General features: G+C 37.4%; 1 protein-coding gene across 1 annotated transcript; it reads right to left on the bottom strand.

Moving 5' to 3' along the window:
- si:dkey-30c15.10 (uncharacterized protein LOC559353 homolog) lies at positions 1–16,512 on the bottom strand. Its single transcript, XM_037682663.1, has 23 exons — positions 16,480–16,512; positions 14,696–14,804; positions 14,415–14,582; positions 14,235–14,243; positions 13,421–13,495; positions 12,914–13,098; positions 12,642–12,734; positions 10,837–10,924; positions 8,575–8,885; positions 8,349–8,443; positions 7,906–8,035; positions 7,363–7,498; positions 5,496–5,684; positions 5,262–5,388; positions 5,050–5,098; positions 4,456–4,509; positions 4,266–4,341; positions 3,456–3,541; positions 2,956–3,009; positions 2,270–2,356; positions 1,844–1,951; positions 1,613–1,758; positions 1–157 (listed from the first exon to the last, which is right to left on the bottom strand). The coding sequence occupies exons 2-23, from the start codon at positions 14,787–14,789 to the stop codon at positions 1–3; spliced, it is 2,517 nt and encodes an 838-aa protein (XP_037538591.1). The 5' UTR covers positions 14,790–14,804; positions 16,480–16,512.
- Positions 16,513–21,371: the final 4,859 nt, after the last annotated feature.

The raw sequence follows: 21,371 nt of genomic DNA, 5'->3' as shown, positions 1-21,371 counted from the left end.
TTACAGTATACTCTCCCTCAGGTTCCCACTGCTGGACGGGTTTGGCTGCCGACTCTCTGGTTGGGGTTGGTTCCATGTGTGGAAGTCCAAGAGAGCTTGGCCGAGCTTCTCCATCCAGTCCAACATCTCCTGCTTGGTGTCAGCAGAGAACCAACACCTGGAAGGGGAAAAATAAATAAATAAATAAAACCAATGAACGTGTGTTTACGTTATTATCTGTGAGGAGTCAAACAGCCATCTTTTCTCTTATATTTAATAGGTCCTTCCACAGCTTGCCTTTTGATTTATCAAGGCACAGAAAACCCAAAATGAAGATTTTTGGTCAACAATAGCTCAATTCAGTTGAAAGACAGAAATTAGCCAGCATGCATGATAGGAAACGTGACTCGTGCTGGCAAAGTGGCAAAAAGGGCCACCCGCATCATGAAGGACTCCCCACTCACCCACCCAGCACACACACTTTTTACCCCGCTCCCCTCAAGCAGAAGATTGTGGAGAATTAAGTGTAGAACCACTAGACTGAGGAACAGGTTCTACCCTGAAGCAGTTATTCATGAATCACTAACCAGAATAATCACTATATAATTTTTTTTTTTTTTTTTAAAACACTGTAATGCCACTTTAATTGGAGATGTGATTTATTTTTACTGCCGATTATCCATGCTGCTGATCTCATGCTACTGATTATCTCATGCTGCTGATCTCATGCTACTGATTATCTCATGCTGCTGTATTCATTCATACCATCTGTTCACCAAAGACTCGTGTTCGGACTGCTGTTGTTAACGCTGTATTGGTTTACAGTATTAGTGTATATCTTAGATCTTTGGGTGTACCGTTTGGCACATATCTTAGATCTTATATACGGTTTCTTTTTATACTTTATATTTTACCATTTTTGGATGCAACTGGGACCCTGTGTTTTGTTCCACCTCATGTACCACATGTGGTGCGAACAACAATAAAATTGACTTGACTTGAGGTTTGCATAAAAATGAGTTCATGAACACACCATGAATAGAAATCTTTCTTCTTTACCTTTAATTTTATGGGGTTTTTTTTAACAGGTATGGCTTCAGAAATATTTTTTGTCTTACAACCCTTATAACTTCCTTTGATACTGACCATTGTTTTATGTCGGCTGCTGTAACATCAGGAAGTCCCTTCATATAACTGCATCATTGTGAAGCTTTAAATATTGGGCAGGAAGTCACAATACCACCAATCTATTTATAACAATAAAAAAATGGGCTTTCAAACCTGCACGTTTGTAAACAAAACTAAATTGTTGCCATGTCAGATGAAAAATTGCCAAATTTCAACAAAGCATGTAGATTAACTGAATGAATAATTCCTCACTGTGACTCATTTGCCTGCATGCATCACAAATGAGTCTAGAGCAAAGTCATTTGAAATTGTCACTCGGTGCGACCAACTCTTAAATGCTGCAAGGAATGATGAAAGGAAAAAAAAAGAAAAATGGGGGGGCCGCACTTTATAATGATGAAAATCTATAGCTTGAAGTTACACAACAAAATTATTTCAAAGAAGTCTGATGCTTTGCCAATTGAAACTCAGCTTTAAAGATGTTGGACTTATTTGATAAACTTACTTTGACAATGGTTCCTGGTTCTGGCCCTCCAGCTGTGTGATCTTTTTCACCAGCTCAAAGGTGAAAGGTCGAGCACATGATTCTCTCTTGACAATCCTGACGCACTGACAGGAGGACGCTGACAGAGAGATGGTGCCTTCTGCTTCCTGAGAAGTTAAAACAGAACTCAATATTAAACCTCTGTCGAAAGCCAGTTGACTTTTTAAGACTCGTATTTTGTTTCTTTTTAACCTTGGTTTCTTTCTCGTTTGGGTGGTTCCAGTAGTACATGTTGCATCCCTCCAGAACAAAATATTGGCGATTCCACACCCCAAATCCATTAATCAACTCAAACATCGTCTGGAGGCAGAACACAAACAAGATTTATTTAATGTAATCAAACATAAATGAAGTGAGTTTTATTAATACAATGACCATGCAAACATTTCTGACAGCAGCTACAGGAGTGTACGGTAGTTATTTTTTGTTAGCTGGATTTCAAAATAAAAACATTTTAAAAATAGCAACGCATAAATAGTAAAACAACAACAGTTAAAGATGTAATAACTTGACGGGCCAACAGCATGCATGCCGTGGAAGTTCATTTAATATTTTTTTTTAATTTCCTCGGTAAATTTGTGCAAAACGGCTCGTCTTAACAAAAGCAACAATACTGACCAGGAAGCCTTGGTGCTGAACATCTGAGTGACCTTCACTGTCCAGTTTCAGGTAGATGTTGCCCTCTAGAGGCGAGAGAAAAGGCACCTGTGGTCAAAAAGAATAAGTGGTTTAAACGTTTGAAATATTAAAAAAATAATAAAATAAATTAGAAAAACACGGGATTTGGAGAAATGTAATTTCAGTCTGATGATTAAAATTTGTTGCTCAGTTATTCTGGCTAAACTGCCAACAAAGTTTAGGAGTTTTTATTTATTCTTTGGCTACAAAACAGAGGGTGGATGTCAAACTATTCTAAAGTAAATCTCTACCAGCAAATTTAAAATCAAGTTTCTATGTTTCCATTTTCCCCACTCAGAGTTTTTACAAATCTAGATTGAATTATGAAAAAAATAAAAAATGCAGAAAAAAGGGGGATTGCACAATATGATTACCGTACACATTAACGTCCATCAGAAACTAGATATTATATTTGAGTTTAGCACAACTTTAAGAGTAAAAATGTCAATAACATAGTGCTGTAATTCATGAATGTTGATTTTTGACGAGAAGAAAACCAGTAATGGATTTTATTAAAACAAATCTCATCACGACGGTAATTTTAATTTGCATTACCAATGAAGAAGGGTGAACGCTGAGAGGTGAATGGGTGACAGTGTTTTGAAAAAACAGTGAAAAAGTGAAACCTTTTCCTGAAATTCATCTCCCAGCAGCCTCCTGATTTTGCCTTCAAATTTCATCTGAGTGGAAGAAGGAAAAAAGTGACAGGGAGCGAGACAAACATTTCATCAGTGTGCCCACCCATGTGTAGATGTTAAAACCATTAATAAAAAGAACCAAAGAGATTGATGATGTCGGTGGACTCGTGCTTCATACATTAGTGTTTGAAAAAAAAAAAAAAAAAAAAAAAAAAAAAAAAAACAGTGCAGAAATGTGCAAGTTAGTGAGAATGGTGATAATATTGCTCAGTTTGTTTTTCACAAGCATATTTACAGTTCTAAACTTAAAAGTATTAATTGTTCAGTGGTTGATGCTTTAAGTCTTTATTTTCAATATTTAGAATCTGATTATCAAATTTTTGCTAAATTTTACAATATATTGCTTAATAGACAAAAAGTTTTCTGACCTTAAATTGACCAAAAAGTTAAGAGTCTATTACCAGTAACAGACCATAAATTCTAATTACCTTATCCAAGGGGAACTTGTTGCATCCCAGTGAGGTCAAGGTGATCTTGTGAGAGCCCACCAAACAAAAGTTACTGGAGCGACGAGCTTTGACAGAAGCGGAACCTGAATGCAGAGAGATAAATGGTAAATGGACTGTACTTGTATAACGCCTTTGTATCTAATCAAGATACTCAAAGTACTTTAAACTACAATCTGTGCCCTCATTTACCTCCATCCACCACTGTAATAGATCCCCACAGAGCTAATCTGAATCTGTAGACTAATCAGTCATCCATACACCGACGAGACACACACCAGAAGCATTAAGGGGTTCAGTGTCTTGCCCAGGGACACTTCAGCATATGACTGCTGGTGGAATCAAACCCCCACCTCTCGCACTGGAGGACGACAGCTCCATCTACTTAGCCACAGCTGCCTCAGATCCAGACATAACTCATAAAAAAAACTAGAAGTGGCTGTTGTTTTTTTTCTTTGACTGCCCCCTCTGCAGGAGCTACCACAGCAAGCAAACTCGCACAAAAGATTTGATCGTTTTGCGTCTTGATGCACCACGGTGTGGAACCTGCAGCTTCAGGAGTACAAGACTGACCACTGAGCTTTTGCAGCTCGTGACAAGTCTCGTCTTATGATCTTGTTAATTTAGTGACTTTTGAGTTACTGTTGAGTACAGCAAACTGGAAAAAATAAAAGCTTCATGGTACTGACCAAAACAAAACGCACTTACATGTCAATGTGTGGCTGGATTTCTGTTAAAAACAAAATAAATTGTTAGGGTGATCCATAGATTACCGAGGGCGGAGGACAAAACCATTTATTATGACATTTAGGCAGAAAATAAAATTGAAACTCACTGTGATAGTACTCAGCAGTTTTCTTGGTGTGACCTGAAAATGTCAAGACAATAATTATATAATACTGCTTTTAATAAACACACACTGGGCTTTTAATTTCCAAAACTCTACAGAGAAACAACAATAAATAACAAAACCATCACTTACACGTGACTTGGTGGAAGCCCGGTCTGTGAGGCTGCTTGTGCCTGATGCTTGAGACTAAATGGAACAAAAACAAAATAAATTATGGAGAAAAAAATAAACATAAAATAAAATAAATAAAAATACACAACCATGTTTTAACAGTTCAAACAAACCTAGGCTCAAAAATGAAATTTAACCTGAGAAAGGAATTTTTTTATCATACTTAAAAGTTCAGAACAATTAATGGAAGAAGTGAGTAACTTTATTCTTTTAAGAGCAAAACTTAAATGTAATTTGTTTTGGTCTTGGTTTTGTTATACGCCTACAAAAATAATTAATCTGGATTTATTTCTGTGGCATTTATAATTGTTCATATAAAGAACTTCCATAACAGTGCAGTTCCTTCCTTCTGAACAAACTAAGGGGTTAAATTCATAACGGACATTATGACTTGAAAGAGTAGATAAAGTACAGAAGTTTTACATGAGCTGCATGTCATTTCTAAAGCAAATGTAATGTCCATCTCCTTAGATAATTTGCAATCAACTCTCACAATGGTTATTTTTTTTAACCTAGAGTCAGATAAAAAAAAACATATTTTTTTTCTCGTTTTACCAGGCTGTAGACTTCCACATCAATCTCAAAAGAGGAACGAATATCCTTCCTGAAATGTGATGAAGAAAAAAAATCTGAATGTTTCCACTTAAATTAGCATTTAACATCCCAAGATAAATTTGATTTTAGTCTCCATCCACATGAAATTTGTTCACAAACAAAAAAGAGCCAAGAGGGCACAATGACAGTAGAACTGATGAAATGCAGCTTACATTGTGACAGTTGTTGGGAAGGAGATTGTGTCTCCATTTTGAGCATCAGATGCAGTGGCTAGCGGCGTGGCGATGATGTTGCAGGGACCGTAGCGAATCAGAACAAAGAAGTAGTGGGTTGGCCGACCTTAACAGGAACATAACATCAATTTAAATGTGCACTTCAGTGAGGACTTTTCTTTTTAATCAATATTATAAATTCCTGATTTTTAAATTTGAGAACTGCTGAAGTACCTGTACGGTTTTGTGATGAGCAGACAAATTCCACCTTCAGAGGCAGCTGGATGTTTGTGATGCTGACCGTCCCTCTGCAGGGCTGCTGGGAAATGCACCCTGTGTCCTCGTTTGTTGGTTCTTCAGACTCTGAGCTTCTTTCATCTCTCAGTCTGGCCACCTCAGCCAGAAGGGCACAGCGTTTCTCACCTACAACAAACAGATCAATAAAAACATTTTCACAAGTCATCTCAATGTGCTTTACAAAGAAGAAACAAATCCAAATCATGAATCCAATTCAGTTATGAATGGTCAATTAAATTTAAAAATAAAAGTCCAAGATTGTTCGAATCATGTTTCAAAATACAAATTTGTAAAAATTAAAGCTATGCAAGAAAACCAGCAAATCGTGTCAAAACATCATTTTGGCACGATCCCCCATTTTCAGCAAGCATGGAGGCGACAGAGGGAAGAAGTGACTTCCTTTGAAACAGGAAGCTGAACCAGAACCAGGCTCAGGATGGGCAGCCATCTGCCTAAACTGATGGAGTGTGGGAGGACAGGAAAAGACCAAGATAGAAGCTTGCAGAATATACCAATAATACTGTAACAAAAACAATAAAAAAAGACACACTGCAACTATGCTTTGAAATGTATAAATATTAACACAGAATCAGTGGTTTTGATTGAGTCCAAGTATTGGGAGGGCAGGTTTAATCTTGTTTGTGTAAAGTGGAAAAACAACCAACACTGCCCTGCCCCTTTACTAATGCAAAAAAGTAGGACCACAGCCCTTTGCCATTTAGAATCAGAACAAACTATTATCGATGCACCGAGATACAACGAGAACATGTGCGTACAGTCGTCCAAAAGATGGGCGGAGTGTACGAAGCTGCTTCTATAAAAAGTGCGGCACTTTTATTCTTAATATTTATTTTATTTATTTATTTATTAATAATTGTTTAATTATATTCATTAATAAGAATTAAGAAAAACTTTTTTTTTTTTGGTGTGCACCGTCTCTTATGTTAAAACTTTTAATAATACAGTATGAACCTTTTTGAGAAATAACTTTAGGCTCCATTTGAACATTTTTCTGTTCTTGGGTCAGCAATAACTAAAGCAGGGGTCTGCAACCTTTACGATCAAAAGAGCCATTTTTACGTCTTCGTTCACTAAATTCAACGTGTCCAGAGCCGCAACAATCTGCCACAACTGTGGTTATAAACTGGTGGCCCATGGGCCACTTTAAGTTTGTTGGAGACTTTTGTGGCCAGTAAGGGTAACATTTTAAAGCTAAAAATATACAATGATTTTTAACATTTATTTACATTTTTACAATTTAAGACAAATGAAAAGACCAGATTATTGTAAAGAGGGGAAAAAAATTTTTTAAATAAAAAAAAAAAAAAACAACAACTATGAACTATGCAGATCTATGTTTTTTTTTTAAATTGTGGAAAAAATAATTAAGTATAGAAATAAAGCAAAAAGTTGGTGAGTATTTGTTAAATAAATGACAGGAAAATAGCTAAAACTATTGATGTTTGTAGAACAACCAATAAAATTCAATTTTGTGTTTGTTTTGTTTGAAGCTTGAAAGAGCCTCTACAGAGGGACCAAAGAGCCACTTGTGGCTCCAGAGCCGCAGGTTGCAGACCCCTGAACTAAAGCCAGAACTTCTTAAATTAAACCAACCATTATTCTTAAATCTATGCATTTAGACTGAAATTATTAGTTATATCATAACACAGTTGCTACTTTTCTTAGCTCAAAATCAATTAATTTTAAAGTCACCAACTGTTGCTTTTAATTTTTATAAAAACAGAAACGGATTTGCATTTCATTTTATTTTAGCGGACGGTTTATAATCCAGCGGTGTTCTTACAAGAGACGAGCAGCAGTTTCTCAGCTTCAGCCTCCTCCAGCGAGCCCCGTCCATGTTCCTCATCTGTACAGCAGCTCAGAGCTTGCAGTGTCTGGTTGATCACAGTCTGCAGTTTTGATGCTTCTTCATTAAGAGTCTGGAAAAAAAACACCCAACATCATGAGAAGGTGAGCATTTTGAAAAGATTCAGTATAAACGTTTGTCAGGATTAACACTCTTACAAGCAAAAAGTATGTGAAATTGTACAAAACATCTTTGAATTTAGGCTAACAAGTCAGTGTGACTATGGACCCCACAGCTTAAAAAAAAGAAGCCAAATATGGATTGAGATTGGCTAAAGACCAAATCTTCTCTAAGAGATCACTTCTTTAATAGTTGTTTAGATTAACAAGTTTTTATTTATTTATTTTATGAATAAGAAATGATGGGAATAAGGTCCAAGAGTATACTTCTTCCCACTCCTTTGAGCGTAGGAATATTTGATATTAATAAAATGTTTGCATGTTCAATAAATTTAAAGGGGAAAAAAGTAATGGCTCTTACTGCAATTCTCTCCTTAGTGTTGACTGACGGTTGAGGTTTGGTCAGCTCTGAAGTCTGTCTCTGAACAGCAGGAGTGATGCTCTTAACGGTCGGTAGCTTACTCTGTCTTTGTGTGCGGTACGCATCAATACTGTCAAACACATATCAAAATACTTCATCTTATAGAAAATATACTGAAATGGATATTTTGAGTCATTAAACAGCACCCTAATGTTACGTTGACATCTGCACTAACAAATCCACAAATCAACTGTGCAAAACTAAGATCACACTGGAGAAAGTTCAGTTTCTTTTAGCTGATTATATAATCTTATCTTCATCAGTACCCGACTGATTACATGTTATAAATGCGGAAATAATGACTCACGGTAACATCCTCATGGTATGCACACACTACCTTTTCTGAATGACCTACACATTTAGATTAATATTGTCTGTGCTACCTGTACAGAGGAGCAGATTCAGCAGGAGGGGTGCAGGTTTCTTCTGGGGTCAGGAGAAAAGATGGAGGATCAGACTGCAGAGATGATGCCAGCCGCTGTTGGAAGAGGTCACAAATACAAATGTTATACAGCGTTCGGTCTAAACATGAACAGGAACCAGTTTGTTTCTCTTAAATCTGAAACAGTATTTTCCCAGATTTTCAAATAGTTCTTCTAAAGCAGTTACCAGAGGAGTGACCGCAGCTTCAACAGACTTGCTGAGAGGAGAAAGGATGCCACTCGCAGGAAATGTGAGCTCATCTCCAGTAGTGTTGAGGCTATTGCTCTCATCACACTCATCCTCTTTTTCACTTCTCTCCTCCTTTACATCTGGATCCATCTTGTCCTTGACTCCAGAGCAAGCAGCGATACCACTATCATGGTCTTCATCATGCCGTTCCGCATCTTCTACTCCTCCAGCATAACTCATAACCTCCTCAAACATCTTGTCAATCATTTCAGACGTGTTGGTCTCGTCATGGGAGTTTAATCCAGCGTCTGGGGAAAGAAATTTTAACACTGAATCAAATCCATTTCTACAGAATGAAGTCTGAGACAAGAAAAAGGCAATTCTTTCAAGAGCAACACATTACTGAACCATATTCAAGTTTGTGTGTGAAATACCAAATGTGCTTGTAATCCTGTGTTATTTACTACTTAATTCTGTAACATAACAAATTTATAAAAGAAATTGCACACAAAAGGAAGTAAAAACAATCTGAACACCACTTGTGTTTAATTGTAATATTCTGTAATTTCTCATCACCTTATTTCACCTCAAACATGCCACTCTTAAAGTGAACCCAGTGGAATTATAATCTCAACAACAAAGTGCTTCACCCCTGTGTTGTCCTTTTTAGAGGAATCCCAAGTGCTCATAGCTGCATCTTCAGACTGGTCTCACCTGACAGACTGGTCTCTGTTCTGGTCTCCAGTGATGTATTGCTCTCAGTCAGAGCTGAACTATTAATCAGTTCAGGCTCCAGGACAAAAGTGACTTTCCTTGAGCTCTCTGTACTGTGCATTTCTGCCATCAGCCCGTCTACAACATTCTGCTTTCCATCTGCCGAACTGATCTCGTCATGCGAGTCCGACACCTGGATCTCTGTTGAACCCTGAGCTCCATCATGTCCATAAGTCTGAGATTTCACTGAAGGCTGAACACCTTCAGCATTTTTCTCATTGTCTGCATTCTCAGATTGTGTTTCTTCTAAAGCTTTACGTTTTACACCGACTTCTTGACTCTCCTGTGAGTGTTGTAATGCATCATTCTGGGTTACTGTTTCCTCACAGGAACCTTCAGAGGATTTTATTTTTACACGATTACTCCTTAAATCAGAGTTCTCTTTCACAGAATTGCCTAAACTATTTTCTACCTCAAGTTTTTCTTTCTCTGAATATTTGTCAGCTTCTTGTTGTTTGGGAAAACCAGCAGTCTCACTAGAAACTTCTGCAGATGCGCTAAATTCGACATTCTGAAAATCAGTAGGTTTAAAGTCATCTCCTTCCTCTTTGTCCTCTCTGGGCGGCTCTAATTTCCCTTCCTCCTCTTTAGTAGATACCCGTTTTTCTCTTGCTGTGGCCGATTCTTCAGCACTGCTTTGAGGATATCTCCAAACCTTAAGGTCCTCATCAGTTGAAGGCTCAATTAACTCTTCACCGTATGAAGATTTTTCCATCGTTTCGTCTTCATCCAAAGTAAACACCTCAGAGCTGTCCACTTCAGTTACCGGTACTTCAGAATTCACATTTGATTCATCTAGAAGACTTGACTGTAAGAAAATGTGCTCATCAGCTTTATGCAGCTCAGACGAACTGTGCTCATCGTTGAAAGACAACTCTAACACATTCTGGGCCTTTGGACGTTGGGGACCTGGCTGCTCTTCTTTAGTCATAGCTGCAAGCTCGTGCTCTTTCTTTTTCTCATCTTCCTCACCGTGATGAGGTTTCTGCTCATGTCCAGGAGCTTCTGAAGATGTTCCTTCACCTGATAAGACATGTGTCCAGAATCTCATCACTTTCAAGCATGATATATCTAATGAAGTATAAGCTGGAGTGTAAAATGCTATTTAACACATTTTAGAAGTTTCTAAATTAGGTAGTAATTCTATCACTGAGTGGAACTGATTGGGACTACTCTATACACCAGAAACAACAAAAATAAGTTTTTCAATGTCAATACACCATTGTTTACACATATTAACTTTGAACCCTTTTAACAAATTTTCCCATGGAGTAAAAGATATTTGCACAATAAATTGAAGTACTAAGTACCGGTATTGGCTTTTAGGACAGGGCTTTAGTTTTTATTTAGTCTATTTTTATGTGGCTTTTGTCCAGTACTGACATCATTCGTCTCTGGACATTTCCAATTTCTAAATCAATTTAATCTTGCTTGTTTAGGAGAATCAAACACCGAGGAAAGTCTGCATAGCATCAGCAGTCTTACCCATCATATTTACAGAAGGTTTTTCTGCAGCTGATGCAAGAGTTTCAGTGAAACTGCCATCTTTTCCCTCAGCATCACCAAGAACCTGCTGGGATACAACAAGCATCAGGGTGTTAAAAATATAACAAAGATGTTCAAGTGCATTTCTAAAATTGCAAATGTAAATAATAATTTCAAAATAACCATAATCATGATTGGCATTTTAAATTAACAGTAGGCCTGTCACGATAAGAAATGTTGTTGGGCGATTGTCTCCGAAATTATTGCGATAAACGATACAATTGTTTGAAATTTGACAATAATTAGTAATTACTGTCAAATTTAAGAATAAATATATGTTAATTAGTTTTGAGCGTAGTACCTTTTTTGACCACCAGATGGAAGTAAAAGAGTTAAAACTGAAGGATGGATAGTGAAGGAGCGAGCAGCATGTCTCTAAGAAAAATGGGAGGGAGGCTCCTTGACGTGACATGGGCTGTCTCTTTCCCTTTTTTTTAGTTCTCAAAATGGCCGACGCTCAGTTAGCGTAGCATTTGCCACACAAAGCTTTTAATACAAAAAATATCGGTAAACAAGTTTTCAGCTTCTTTTTGCAGAGAAAAACAACTTTTTACACGAAGACACGGGTTTCAACCGCGAATTTTGGAGCTTCGACAAGACAGTTTTTTTTTTCTCCAAGGTCGGCCTGTTAGCTTAGCTCATAGCTTAGCTTCTCAGCTTAGCTGCTTTCAACGATCCAAAAACGCAATTTTGGACAGTTAAAAACAGATTTTAAAGAGAAATGGAGAGGTCAGTGAAGAGCACCGGAGTTGAGCCTTTTGTCATCCAGTGTCCAGTAAAAAGACAAACACGAAGAAACGGTAAAGCCGATAAATGAAAATGAAGTAGATAATTTTCATTTATCATGAGATTAATTAATTTATTGTTTATCGTGACAGGCCTAATTAACAGTCTACCAAGTAAAATAGATTTCTTTAAAGAAAACTGAAAGTAGAAATGAAATATAAAGCTATTTCATATGAAACTACTAAGAGGGTAAAAAGGTGCTGCAAAGTAAAGCAAATCGCTCTAAAGTGCTCCTATAATTAGGTATGTGCTATACAAAACTAAAATAAGTTGTTTCTAAAGAAATGCGGGGGGGAGAAAGCATGACTCAACTAGAACACTTTTCTCACTTCAGCGAACTTTCAACCTCCCCCACAACCACACCACGTTCTTAAAAAAAGGTGCAAGACTTCAGAAGTGAACCACATTCCCTGAAAGGCTTTAGATGAAAATATGTCCAACTGCGGTATCAAGTTTGATCACATTGTAGGAGAAATAAGTTTGGAATCACAGTTGGGTATGCATCATCTAAATCCTCTTTAAAAAGGACACCAGTTATTGTCTTTTCTTTTCACTCCAAACAAACTCACATCCCAGGGCTGCATGGGAGGCCAACAAATTTTCCTTTTAGATCTTAGAACTGACAAGGATGACGGCGAGTCAGCAGGGGTCCTTTCCTGCTAATGTTTATATAAAGCAGCAGGAGTGATTAGATATTGGTTGGAAATCAGAAACGAGTGAACAAAATATTACCAAAAACTAAACAACAACCAACACTAGATCAACTGTTATTTATACTGGAAAGAACCTACCATTACTTAAACTACAACACAATGGTAATTTTTGACACTCATGAAGAAGCAAATGCTCAAAACAGCTCAACCTCATTTTTATCAAATAAAAAATGGATGCAAATCATCTGCATTTGCTTAATTGTAACTAATAAAAATCATATCATTAACAGTTAAAAATAAACTCACATGAAGTATTGAAGAGTCAGAGCTGCTCCTTTTCAGCCAGGCATTCTCGCTGATTGGCTGGAAAGGTAACTGGTTCAACTCACGTTCTCGTTCCTGATCAGCAAAACAAAGTTAGAAGTTTAGAAAGTCTCAAGTTAAAAGATTAACAGGCATCACTGACAACCATGTACAGATAAAATGAAGGGTAAGTGTATAATTTATTTTATTATTTTTTTTATTTACTTACTGGGAAGTAGTATTGCCAATCAGTGATTTAAAGCTGCAGAACCAACCTGCCGTATAAGGGAAGCTTGCTTAGAGCTGGGTGTAGTTGTGCACTGGAGTTTCTGCTGAATTCCACACACAAAGTCGGAGCCGGTTCGTTGGCAGGGGTCGGCAGGACTTCGCATTGGGGTGGGGCTGGCCAGAAAGACGGGTGCTTTAAAGAGCTCCATTCGTTGATTAAATTCCTCTTTTCCTGGAAAAAGTACCATATCAGTGGCAGATATTATCCTATTTGCTGAGATGGCATTGGCATTAATATGCTAAACATTGATGAACATTAGGCTGATATTTGGCTGGACAGGAATACTGGCCTGTAGATTCTAAGGAAATATTTTACCTCCAAGCTATTATTAGAAATGACACGTTCTGTGTTATTTCTGTGTTAGCTAAACATGTCAAGACAAGACTTAAAATCTATTGATCAGCCAAAGCAACATAACTGAATTCATTATGATATAGTGTGACATGATGTTGAATACTCGTATGCATCAGTGTGTGCTCGTTTCCATCCTCACCAAGGAAATGCTCTTTGACATCCTTGTTGAGAACCGATGGGCTTTCAGCTACCGGATCAGACGAGCAACGCTGAACTACAAAAGCACAACCATGTTTTAAGATTTCATACAGCAATTTATGTCCAATACACACAATGTTGATTTGTCACAAATTTATTAACACTAAGTAATATTACATTATTTCATGCAGATAATCCATCTTGACTTTGAATCTACACCAACTTGACTCCATTAAGAACAGAAAAGCTAATAAAATCCAGATGCATTTCTCATTTCCTTTGTGTTGACACAAAACACTCCTGTTGACATTTAAGTGCATTAACGGCCTTGCGTCTTCATACCTTTCTGACCTACTTCAACCTTATACTCCTTCTCGGGCGCTGAGATCATCAGACCAGCTGCTTTTGGTTGTACCAAAAACCAGGCTGAAGCTCAGAGGAGATCAGGCTTTTTCAGTCATTGGCCGTAAACTTTGGAACAATCTGCCCATGAACATTAGACAGGCCACTTCACTCCCTGCTCTTAAATCTCTCCTGAAAACACACCTGCATTCACTGACATCTAACAGTGCGATCTGAGTTATTATCCCATTGGTTCTCGTTGTTTTTGTGTTTTTGATGCTTTTAATTATATCATGTTACTTTTTAAATTGATGTTGTGATTTTATTGTTAAGCACTTTAGTAACAGCTGCTGATTTAAACGTGCTTTATAAATAAATTTGACTTGACACTTATCTAATACAGGCTAGAACTAAGGCAAACCTGAAATAAATCTTCACTTCCTAATGACGGGTTTCAAATATAGTTTCTTTACTAAAATGACCTCGAACAGGTCATAAATTATTTTGGTGATTACATCTAAGGCTATAATTTGTAAGTATTTTGTTGAATATAATATTACGGTGATTGGTTGACAACATAAAATGGTGAGACTAACCTGCATAAATAAAGGTTGAATGAAAAGTAAACTTCAGCAATTAAAAGGAGTTATTACCATTTCCTCTCCGAGTGAGTAGCTGAACTCGCGAACGGACCGAGGGAATCATCGGTGTGTCTGGTTTTGTTTCTAGCTCAGCCAGACGTCCAGATGTAGATGGTTTGGGACTACAGTTCTCCTGACCAGCTGCTTCCAGACGCCGCCGCTTCAAACCATCTTTCATCTCTGAAACAACAAATAAGAAATTTGATGTACTCTAGACATCAGAACAGCACAATTATAAAGATCAGATTATTTATATTCTTGAAAAAACAAACAAAAAAAAAAAACACACACACCTGGTGCTGAGACAATATTGTCTTCAGAGTCTGAAAGAGGCTCTCGCTGCCTCTTCAAGTTGGCATTGCCACTATTTTCTTCTCCAGACTCCATCTCCAGCTTTCCAGTCTGCAAAGATGCAAATCAAAGTCAAATGGACTATTTCAGAATACACAATAAGAGTTCTCAGATATGTAAAACTGGTTTTATTAATTAGGTGATTGACTTTATTCACAGCTTTATAAATGGCAAGGAAAACTGGCAAAGTTTTCATATTTTGACGTCATTTTGTAGCACGCGTTTATTGCCGTACATTTTATAATTTCCATGTGCAAGTTTTATTAAAAAATAAAAAAGCTTTAAAATGGACAAATATACATTCTTCTGCTTATACAAAATCCATGCAGAGTTCATGTTTTGCCCTGGGTGTCCTTTCAGTGGGATGTGCTTGGAAAAGAGGCCCCCACATCAGTGAACCATCTCAGGTGACTCCTCAATAATAACAATAACAAAAGCCCTTTACACATCGAGCAAATGAACTCAGAATTTTATAGTTTGCTCTTCGTTTTTGTGCTCTTGGATCAATTATGAATAAAAGGTTGTTTGTTTGTTTTCTTAGCTTAATTTTACTCATGGTTGGTTTATAATAATGTGAGATAGATCGATATATAGATAGATATATATAGGGAGTGGTGGCGCAGAGGTTAGAGACGGTGGGCCTGTGATTGGAGGATCACTGGTTCAACTCCCGTTACCAACAATCTTTTAAAAAATGGGGGTGGAATAGGTAAAGCACCCACACCTGCCTCCACCCTCATTTGCCCACTCTGGACCCTCGTGCAAGGCCCTTAATCCCCACCATCTGCTCCCCTGGGCGTCCTAGATGGCAGCTCTCCACAGAGGGCTGTGGTAGCTCGGTAGTCTGCGGTTGCGTTAGGAAGGGCATCCGGCATAAAAATAATCGCCAAGTCTTTGTGCAACTTAGTTCGCTGTGGCGAACTAAGAAGAAGGGAGAAGCCAAAAGAAGGGGGTTGGAGGGGCGGGAAGAGATATACAGGTAGATAGACAAAAAAGAAAATTAAAATCCATCACACACTTTATTTGAAATGTTTAAATATTTTCCCCCCAAAATTTTTTAAATTAGAAACGTCAATATTAGAGTCAAACATTAATAAGAATAAGTCTAATTTGACCAAAAATACACACGCAAAAGAAAAGTTAAGGTAGTTACAACAAATACTTCATTGCATTTAGATAAATACTTCATTTGTTAGTTAATTTTAACCTTGATGATACCAACCGTTGTGTACACACAGTGTTGCTTTTTTTTTTTTAACCTTTGCTCTTTATAAGTTGTGCTAAAGGCGAACTGAGATAAAACAGTTTTACTGCTTTACCATTTACCCACAGACTAAACCACTACATTACATTTTCAATTAAAGCGTGAAATGAATAGAAATGACATGCTTCTAGGAAATAAACAATAAACACCAGATAAGTTTAGCAAAAAGAAAGTGACAACACCCATGTTTGGTATTTCAAACCAGTTGTGCTAGCGAGGCTAACCGTAAAAAAAACCAACGCTGTAACACAACTAACAAACAACCATTAAACTTAACTTAATCACTTTTAAAAGATAACGATGCTTTACTGCTTTATTAGCCCCATCTTATGTTTTTACAGGCAACTTAAGAAGTATTTAATAACTGGAGCTTAGTTTCTCAGCTAGTTTGTTCACGAGCGAGCTGCGCCTGTTAGCTTGAATTTCTCGATATGTAATTTAAATTAAAAGGTGTTATTTTACCTGATGTGATGTCTGCAAGAAACTACAGTTGGAAAAACAAATCAATTGTTGTCGAAAACGATTGTTGAAGCCTCTGGTTATTTTCACAGTTTGAGAATCTCCTCCTCCAACTTTGAATTTCAGCGGGCCTTCTGACGGTAGCGGAAGCGGAAATGCACCCGTCTTCTTCTTCTTACCACATTACCGTAATACTCTGACGAACGCGCATATTTTATTACCGTAATAATCGGAGCGTTCTTAAAATTCATTCATTCATTTAACAAATTAAAATAAAATGGCAACCAAAAGGACAATCTAATGGAAAAAGTAACGGAAAAAAAACCTAGATTATAAGGCAGTGTAGAAAACTAAAAACAAACATGTCTGCATTGGTTCTTGCCAGGAACTTAGATGTTTAAAGTCACTTAGAGAGGTCAAGGTCGAGAGCATCAGATCTTTTTGCAAGATAGTCCAGGAAAATTTGAGTAGACGACAGTGTTCGCTGATCTAGGATCAACTTCAGGGTAGAAGATGTTCCTCAGTCTAATGGTTCTACACTTAATGTTCCTCAACCTCCTGCCTGAGGGGAGCAGGGTAAAATGTGTGTGTGCTGGGTGAGTGGGGTCCTTCATGATGCAGGCGACCTTCTTCCTGCATCTGGAGGTGTAGATTTCTGTGATGGTGGGGAGGCTGACTCCAACAGATTTCTGTGCAGCCTTCACCACTCTCTGCAAAGCTTTTCTTTCTGCAGCGGTGCAGCCTCCATGCCACACGTTGATGCTGGAGCACAGGATACTCTCCACTGCACACCTGTAGAAGTGTGGAACCAACTTCCAGTTTCTGTCCGTAAGGCTGACACATTGTCCAGTTTTAAGACTGGGCTTAAGACTTTGCTTTTGGATAAACCCTATGATTAGGGTTGGCTTGTTATGCTGCCATAGACTTAAACTACTAGAGGACAAATTGACCTAATTTTCCTAAATTAATTGTTAAAATTGAATAGATATGAAATAAATGATATTATTTCTATCTTAACATGTGATTCTTGACCTGCCTTTATTTATCTTTTCCTTCTTCCTGTTCCTCTCAATCCCAGTCGGTCGAAGCAGATGGCCACTTGTCCTGAGTCTGGTTCTGCTAAAGGTTTCTTCCACATGAGGGAGTTTTCCCTTTCCACTGTTGCCTTCATGCTTGATCAAGATGAGAGTTCTGTGATGAAGTTAAATTCAAAGCAGTCTGCTCCTCAGATAAATAGTGTTTAATTATTATTTTTATATATCAGAGTCAGAGAGAGTCAGAGTTTCTTTATTGTCATTCGCACCTCATGTAGTACATGTGGTGGAGCAAAATTATGTACACAGGGTCCCAGTTACATCCAACAATAAAATGTAAAAGAAAAACAATGATGACATATAAGATATGAACTAAGAAAAACATCAACTAAATATACACTAAGCACTAATAGCATAAAAAACATTACGTTGAACATCAGCACAAACATGAACATGAGTCTGTGTGAGCAGATGAGCACGCATGAACACATCAACATTGAAACAGATCAGCAGCAACATGAAACAGATCAGCAGCAACATGATGAATGTCAATATTTTAATCATACGAATGTTTCTGTTCATGTGCCCTGAGATGACACCTGTTTTGACTTGGTTGGTGCTATGCTGCTATATAAACTGAATTGAATTGAACTGATATTTATTCACTGTGTGTCCATGAACATGGCAGGCATGATGCGGCTGAGTTTGGACATTTAAAATGTAAAAACAAGTTATTTAACATTTTATTTAGGCTGATGAGCTATGAGTTTAGTCACTTTTATTTATGCTTAAATTTTATTCATTTTGTTGGCCAGTAAACAGACAAGTATATACAGTTTCTAATTAGTTCGGTACAATCTATATTTAACCTCCTAAGACCCGGACACTTGCATGTGTGGATGCCAGGTCCTAGGAGGTTAAAATAATTTACAGGAAATTAAATACAAAAAATGTGGGAATTAAACACTGTAATACATTCTCAAAGTGTTCCAGACTTTGATAAATTTATATTTTACAAGGTTATTTTGAAATATGAGTCCATCCATCCATCCATCCATCCATCCACCCATCCATCCATCCATCCATCCATCCATTCATCCATCCATACATACATACATACATACATACATACATACATACAAACATACAAACATACATACTGTACATACAGTACATACAAGTGGAACATGTTAATTCCCAATCTGCAGAGACAAACAAAGCAGTTTTACAAAAATGTCATGCATTTCAATTTTAAATTAGGAAATTTAACCACTTTTGATGTTTTAAAAGTAAATCAAAGCATATGTTGACTCATTCATCTTGGAAAAAATATTAAAATATTGATTTATACCCTTGTTATTTGACTTTTTTTTTTTTAATCAGTCCCATCTGTATATTTAACTGCTATAAGCAGTACGATGTCCCTTTGAACAACAAGTTACAACAAATGGGTTTTTACAGGGGCAGCACGGTGGCGCAACTGGTAGAGCTGCTGCCTCTCAGCGAGCAGGTCCTTGGTTCAAACCCCGGTCCAGGGGCCTCTCTGGGTGGAGTTTGCATGTTCTCTCTGTGCATACGTGGGTTTTCTCCGGGTGCTCCGGTTTCCTCCCACAGACCAAAAACATGCATGTTAGGCTGATTGGTAACTCTAAATTGTCCCTAGGTGTGAGTGAGAGAGTGAATGGTTGTTTGTCTCGTTTGTCTCTATGTGGCCCTGTGATGGACTTGCGACCTGTCCAGGGTGTACCCCGCCCCTCGCACAGTGATTGCTGGACATGGGCACCAGCGACCCCCGTGACCCAAAATGAAATAAGCGGGTAAAGATGATGGATGGATGGATGGGTTTTTACAGACACTTATGTAGAAGTGATTTAAGGTCATGGTGTGGGTGAGCTTCTGCTTCAGAACTAATCTTAAATGAATTGTGATAAGATCTTTTAAACACAGTTGTTCCTTATTTAGAATAGATCTGCATTGATAGAAGAACTGAATCATGGTTTACCATATACGTATTTTGCATCAGAGGTAGGGGGGTGGAGTGGTGTGGGGAGTTTTCTGTTACTATTTATTACACCACAGACATCAAAACTGATCTCTGACCTGTTAATCTGGAATATCCACCTTGATGTGTCGTAGACCTTACTTAGAATCCCACAACCTTTGCAAATAGACACAGGCAAAAACCAAATGATGACTAAAATACTGTCTCAAAAGTCTTCTTTATAAAGGAGTCCTTCACGCAAACCATAAGCTGTTTTGGCACATTACTCAGAATACATTTTAATAATTTTATGTAAAGAACCCAGTACCAGTTGAAACTTCCAGAATAATATCATAATAATGATATTTATTCAAGTCTTTTGGTTAAGTGACAATTATAATACTTACATAAAGTGCACTATTGCACCTCAAATAACTTTCATCACCTGACAAGTATTTTTAGGGACTAATTGAAACTTTATGGTAAAATTATACCAAAAAATGCCTATCCTCTTTCTTTCTTTTTTCTGCCACAAATGCAAATGCTGACTGAAACTGCTGAGGTGGATAAACAACTCTGCGGTGGTAAGCCTTCAGTAATAGATGAGATTCTGTCAAGGTAATATATATATATATTTTTTTTTTTTTTTTTTTTTTTAAATTTTATTTAATTTTATTATTTTTTTGGCTGAATGGCTGGATGGATGGATAGATGAATGGATGGATGATGGTTGGATGGATGGATGGCCTATGGGTGGATGAGTTAAAAGCAAGTTTAATACAACCATGTTGGACTTTTGTTAATTCTTTGTGTATTTTTGTTGTTGCCTCCTTGACAACAATGTCAATTAAAATAAACTAATTCATTTTAAAAGAAGAAAATACTAATTTAACGAGAGTAAAAGCTCTTCTGAAAACTACTGAAAGAGTAAAATTGTACATGATCTCTACAGATAAGTTTTCCAGGTAGAGCTGAAGCTAAATGCTGTTTATGGACTTCCCTTTTCTGTGGTGCAGAATAAGATTGTCTTAATCTCTACATATCTGTGGTCTGGCCCCTCCCCAAATAAAATTAGACAATGGTATCTCTGCAGTGGAAAGTTTAATGTCTTCGCAGTGAATAATTTGGTCCGGAAAGACTGACATCACTACTTTCAGTTCAACACTGAGCAGCATTTAAGACTCGAGAGGCTTGGTCTCAATCACAGCTGAGCGAGAAGAAGAAGCTGGTCCTCATCACTTCACCATCAGCATCATGAAGACTCTCTGTTTGACTCTGGGGCTGCTGCTGTTCGTTTTCTGCTGCTGCAACTCCATGCGTGAGTGGCCTCCATGTTTTCTTCTTTGCATTTTAATGTTCCTCAGTGGTGCTTTGACATTGATTATTTACATATCATTTTCACAGCCAGTGGAGTGCAGGACAGCATGGCTCCTGTAAGAGGCTGCTGCTCTGAGTTCAGCAGCTTCAAGATCCCAATAGCTCGTGTGACTGACATCACCAAAACCCGCATGTCCTGCCTGAAGAAAGGATTCATGTAAGTTTTATTCTTTCTGCATTTCTTCATTTTTTAGGGTTAAAGTTTTCATTTGATATTCTGCTTACCAATGACCTGCACAGATAATAATTCCAATTTCAAGCAAAAAACAACATAGAAACTTATTCTTATTTACATTTTTATGTTCTGCAGAGTCACAACTGTACTGAAACGACAGGTCTGCTACAGAAGAAACTTTGAATGGGCTTTGAAACTCTTCAATCAGTTTAACATTATTGAAGGCAGCAGCTGACAATTATAAATAATTATTTTTATTGATCTATCTATCTATCTATCATCTATCTATCTATCTATCTATCTATCTATCTATCTATCTATCTATCTA

This window comes from Nematolebias whitei, chromosome 10, assembly GCF_014905685.2.
Source record: "Nematolebias whitei isolate Nwh7 chromosome 10, NemWhi1, whole genome shotgun sequence".
NCBI classification, from domain to species: domain Eukaryota; kingdom Metazoa; phylum Chordata; class Actinopteri; order Cyprinodontiformes; family Rivulidae; genus Nematolebias; species Nematolebias whitei.
This window is presented reverse-complemented; position numbering and strand designations above follow the sequence as displayed.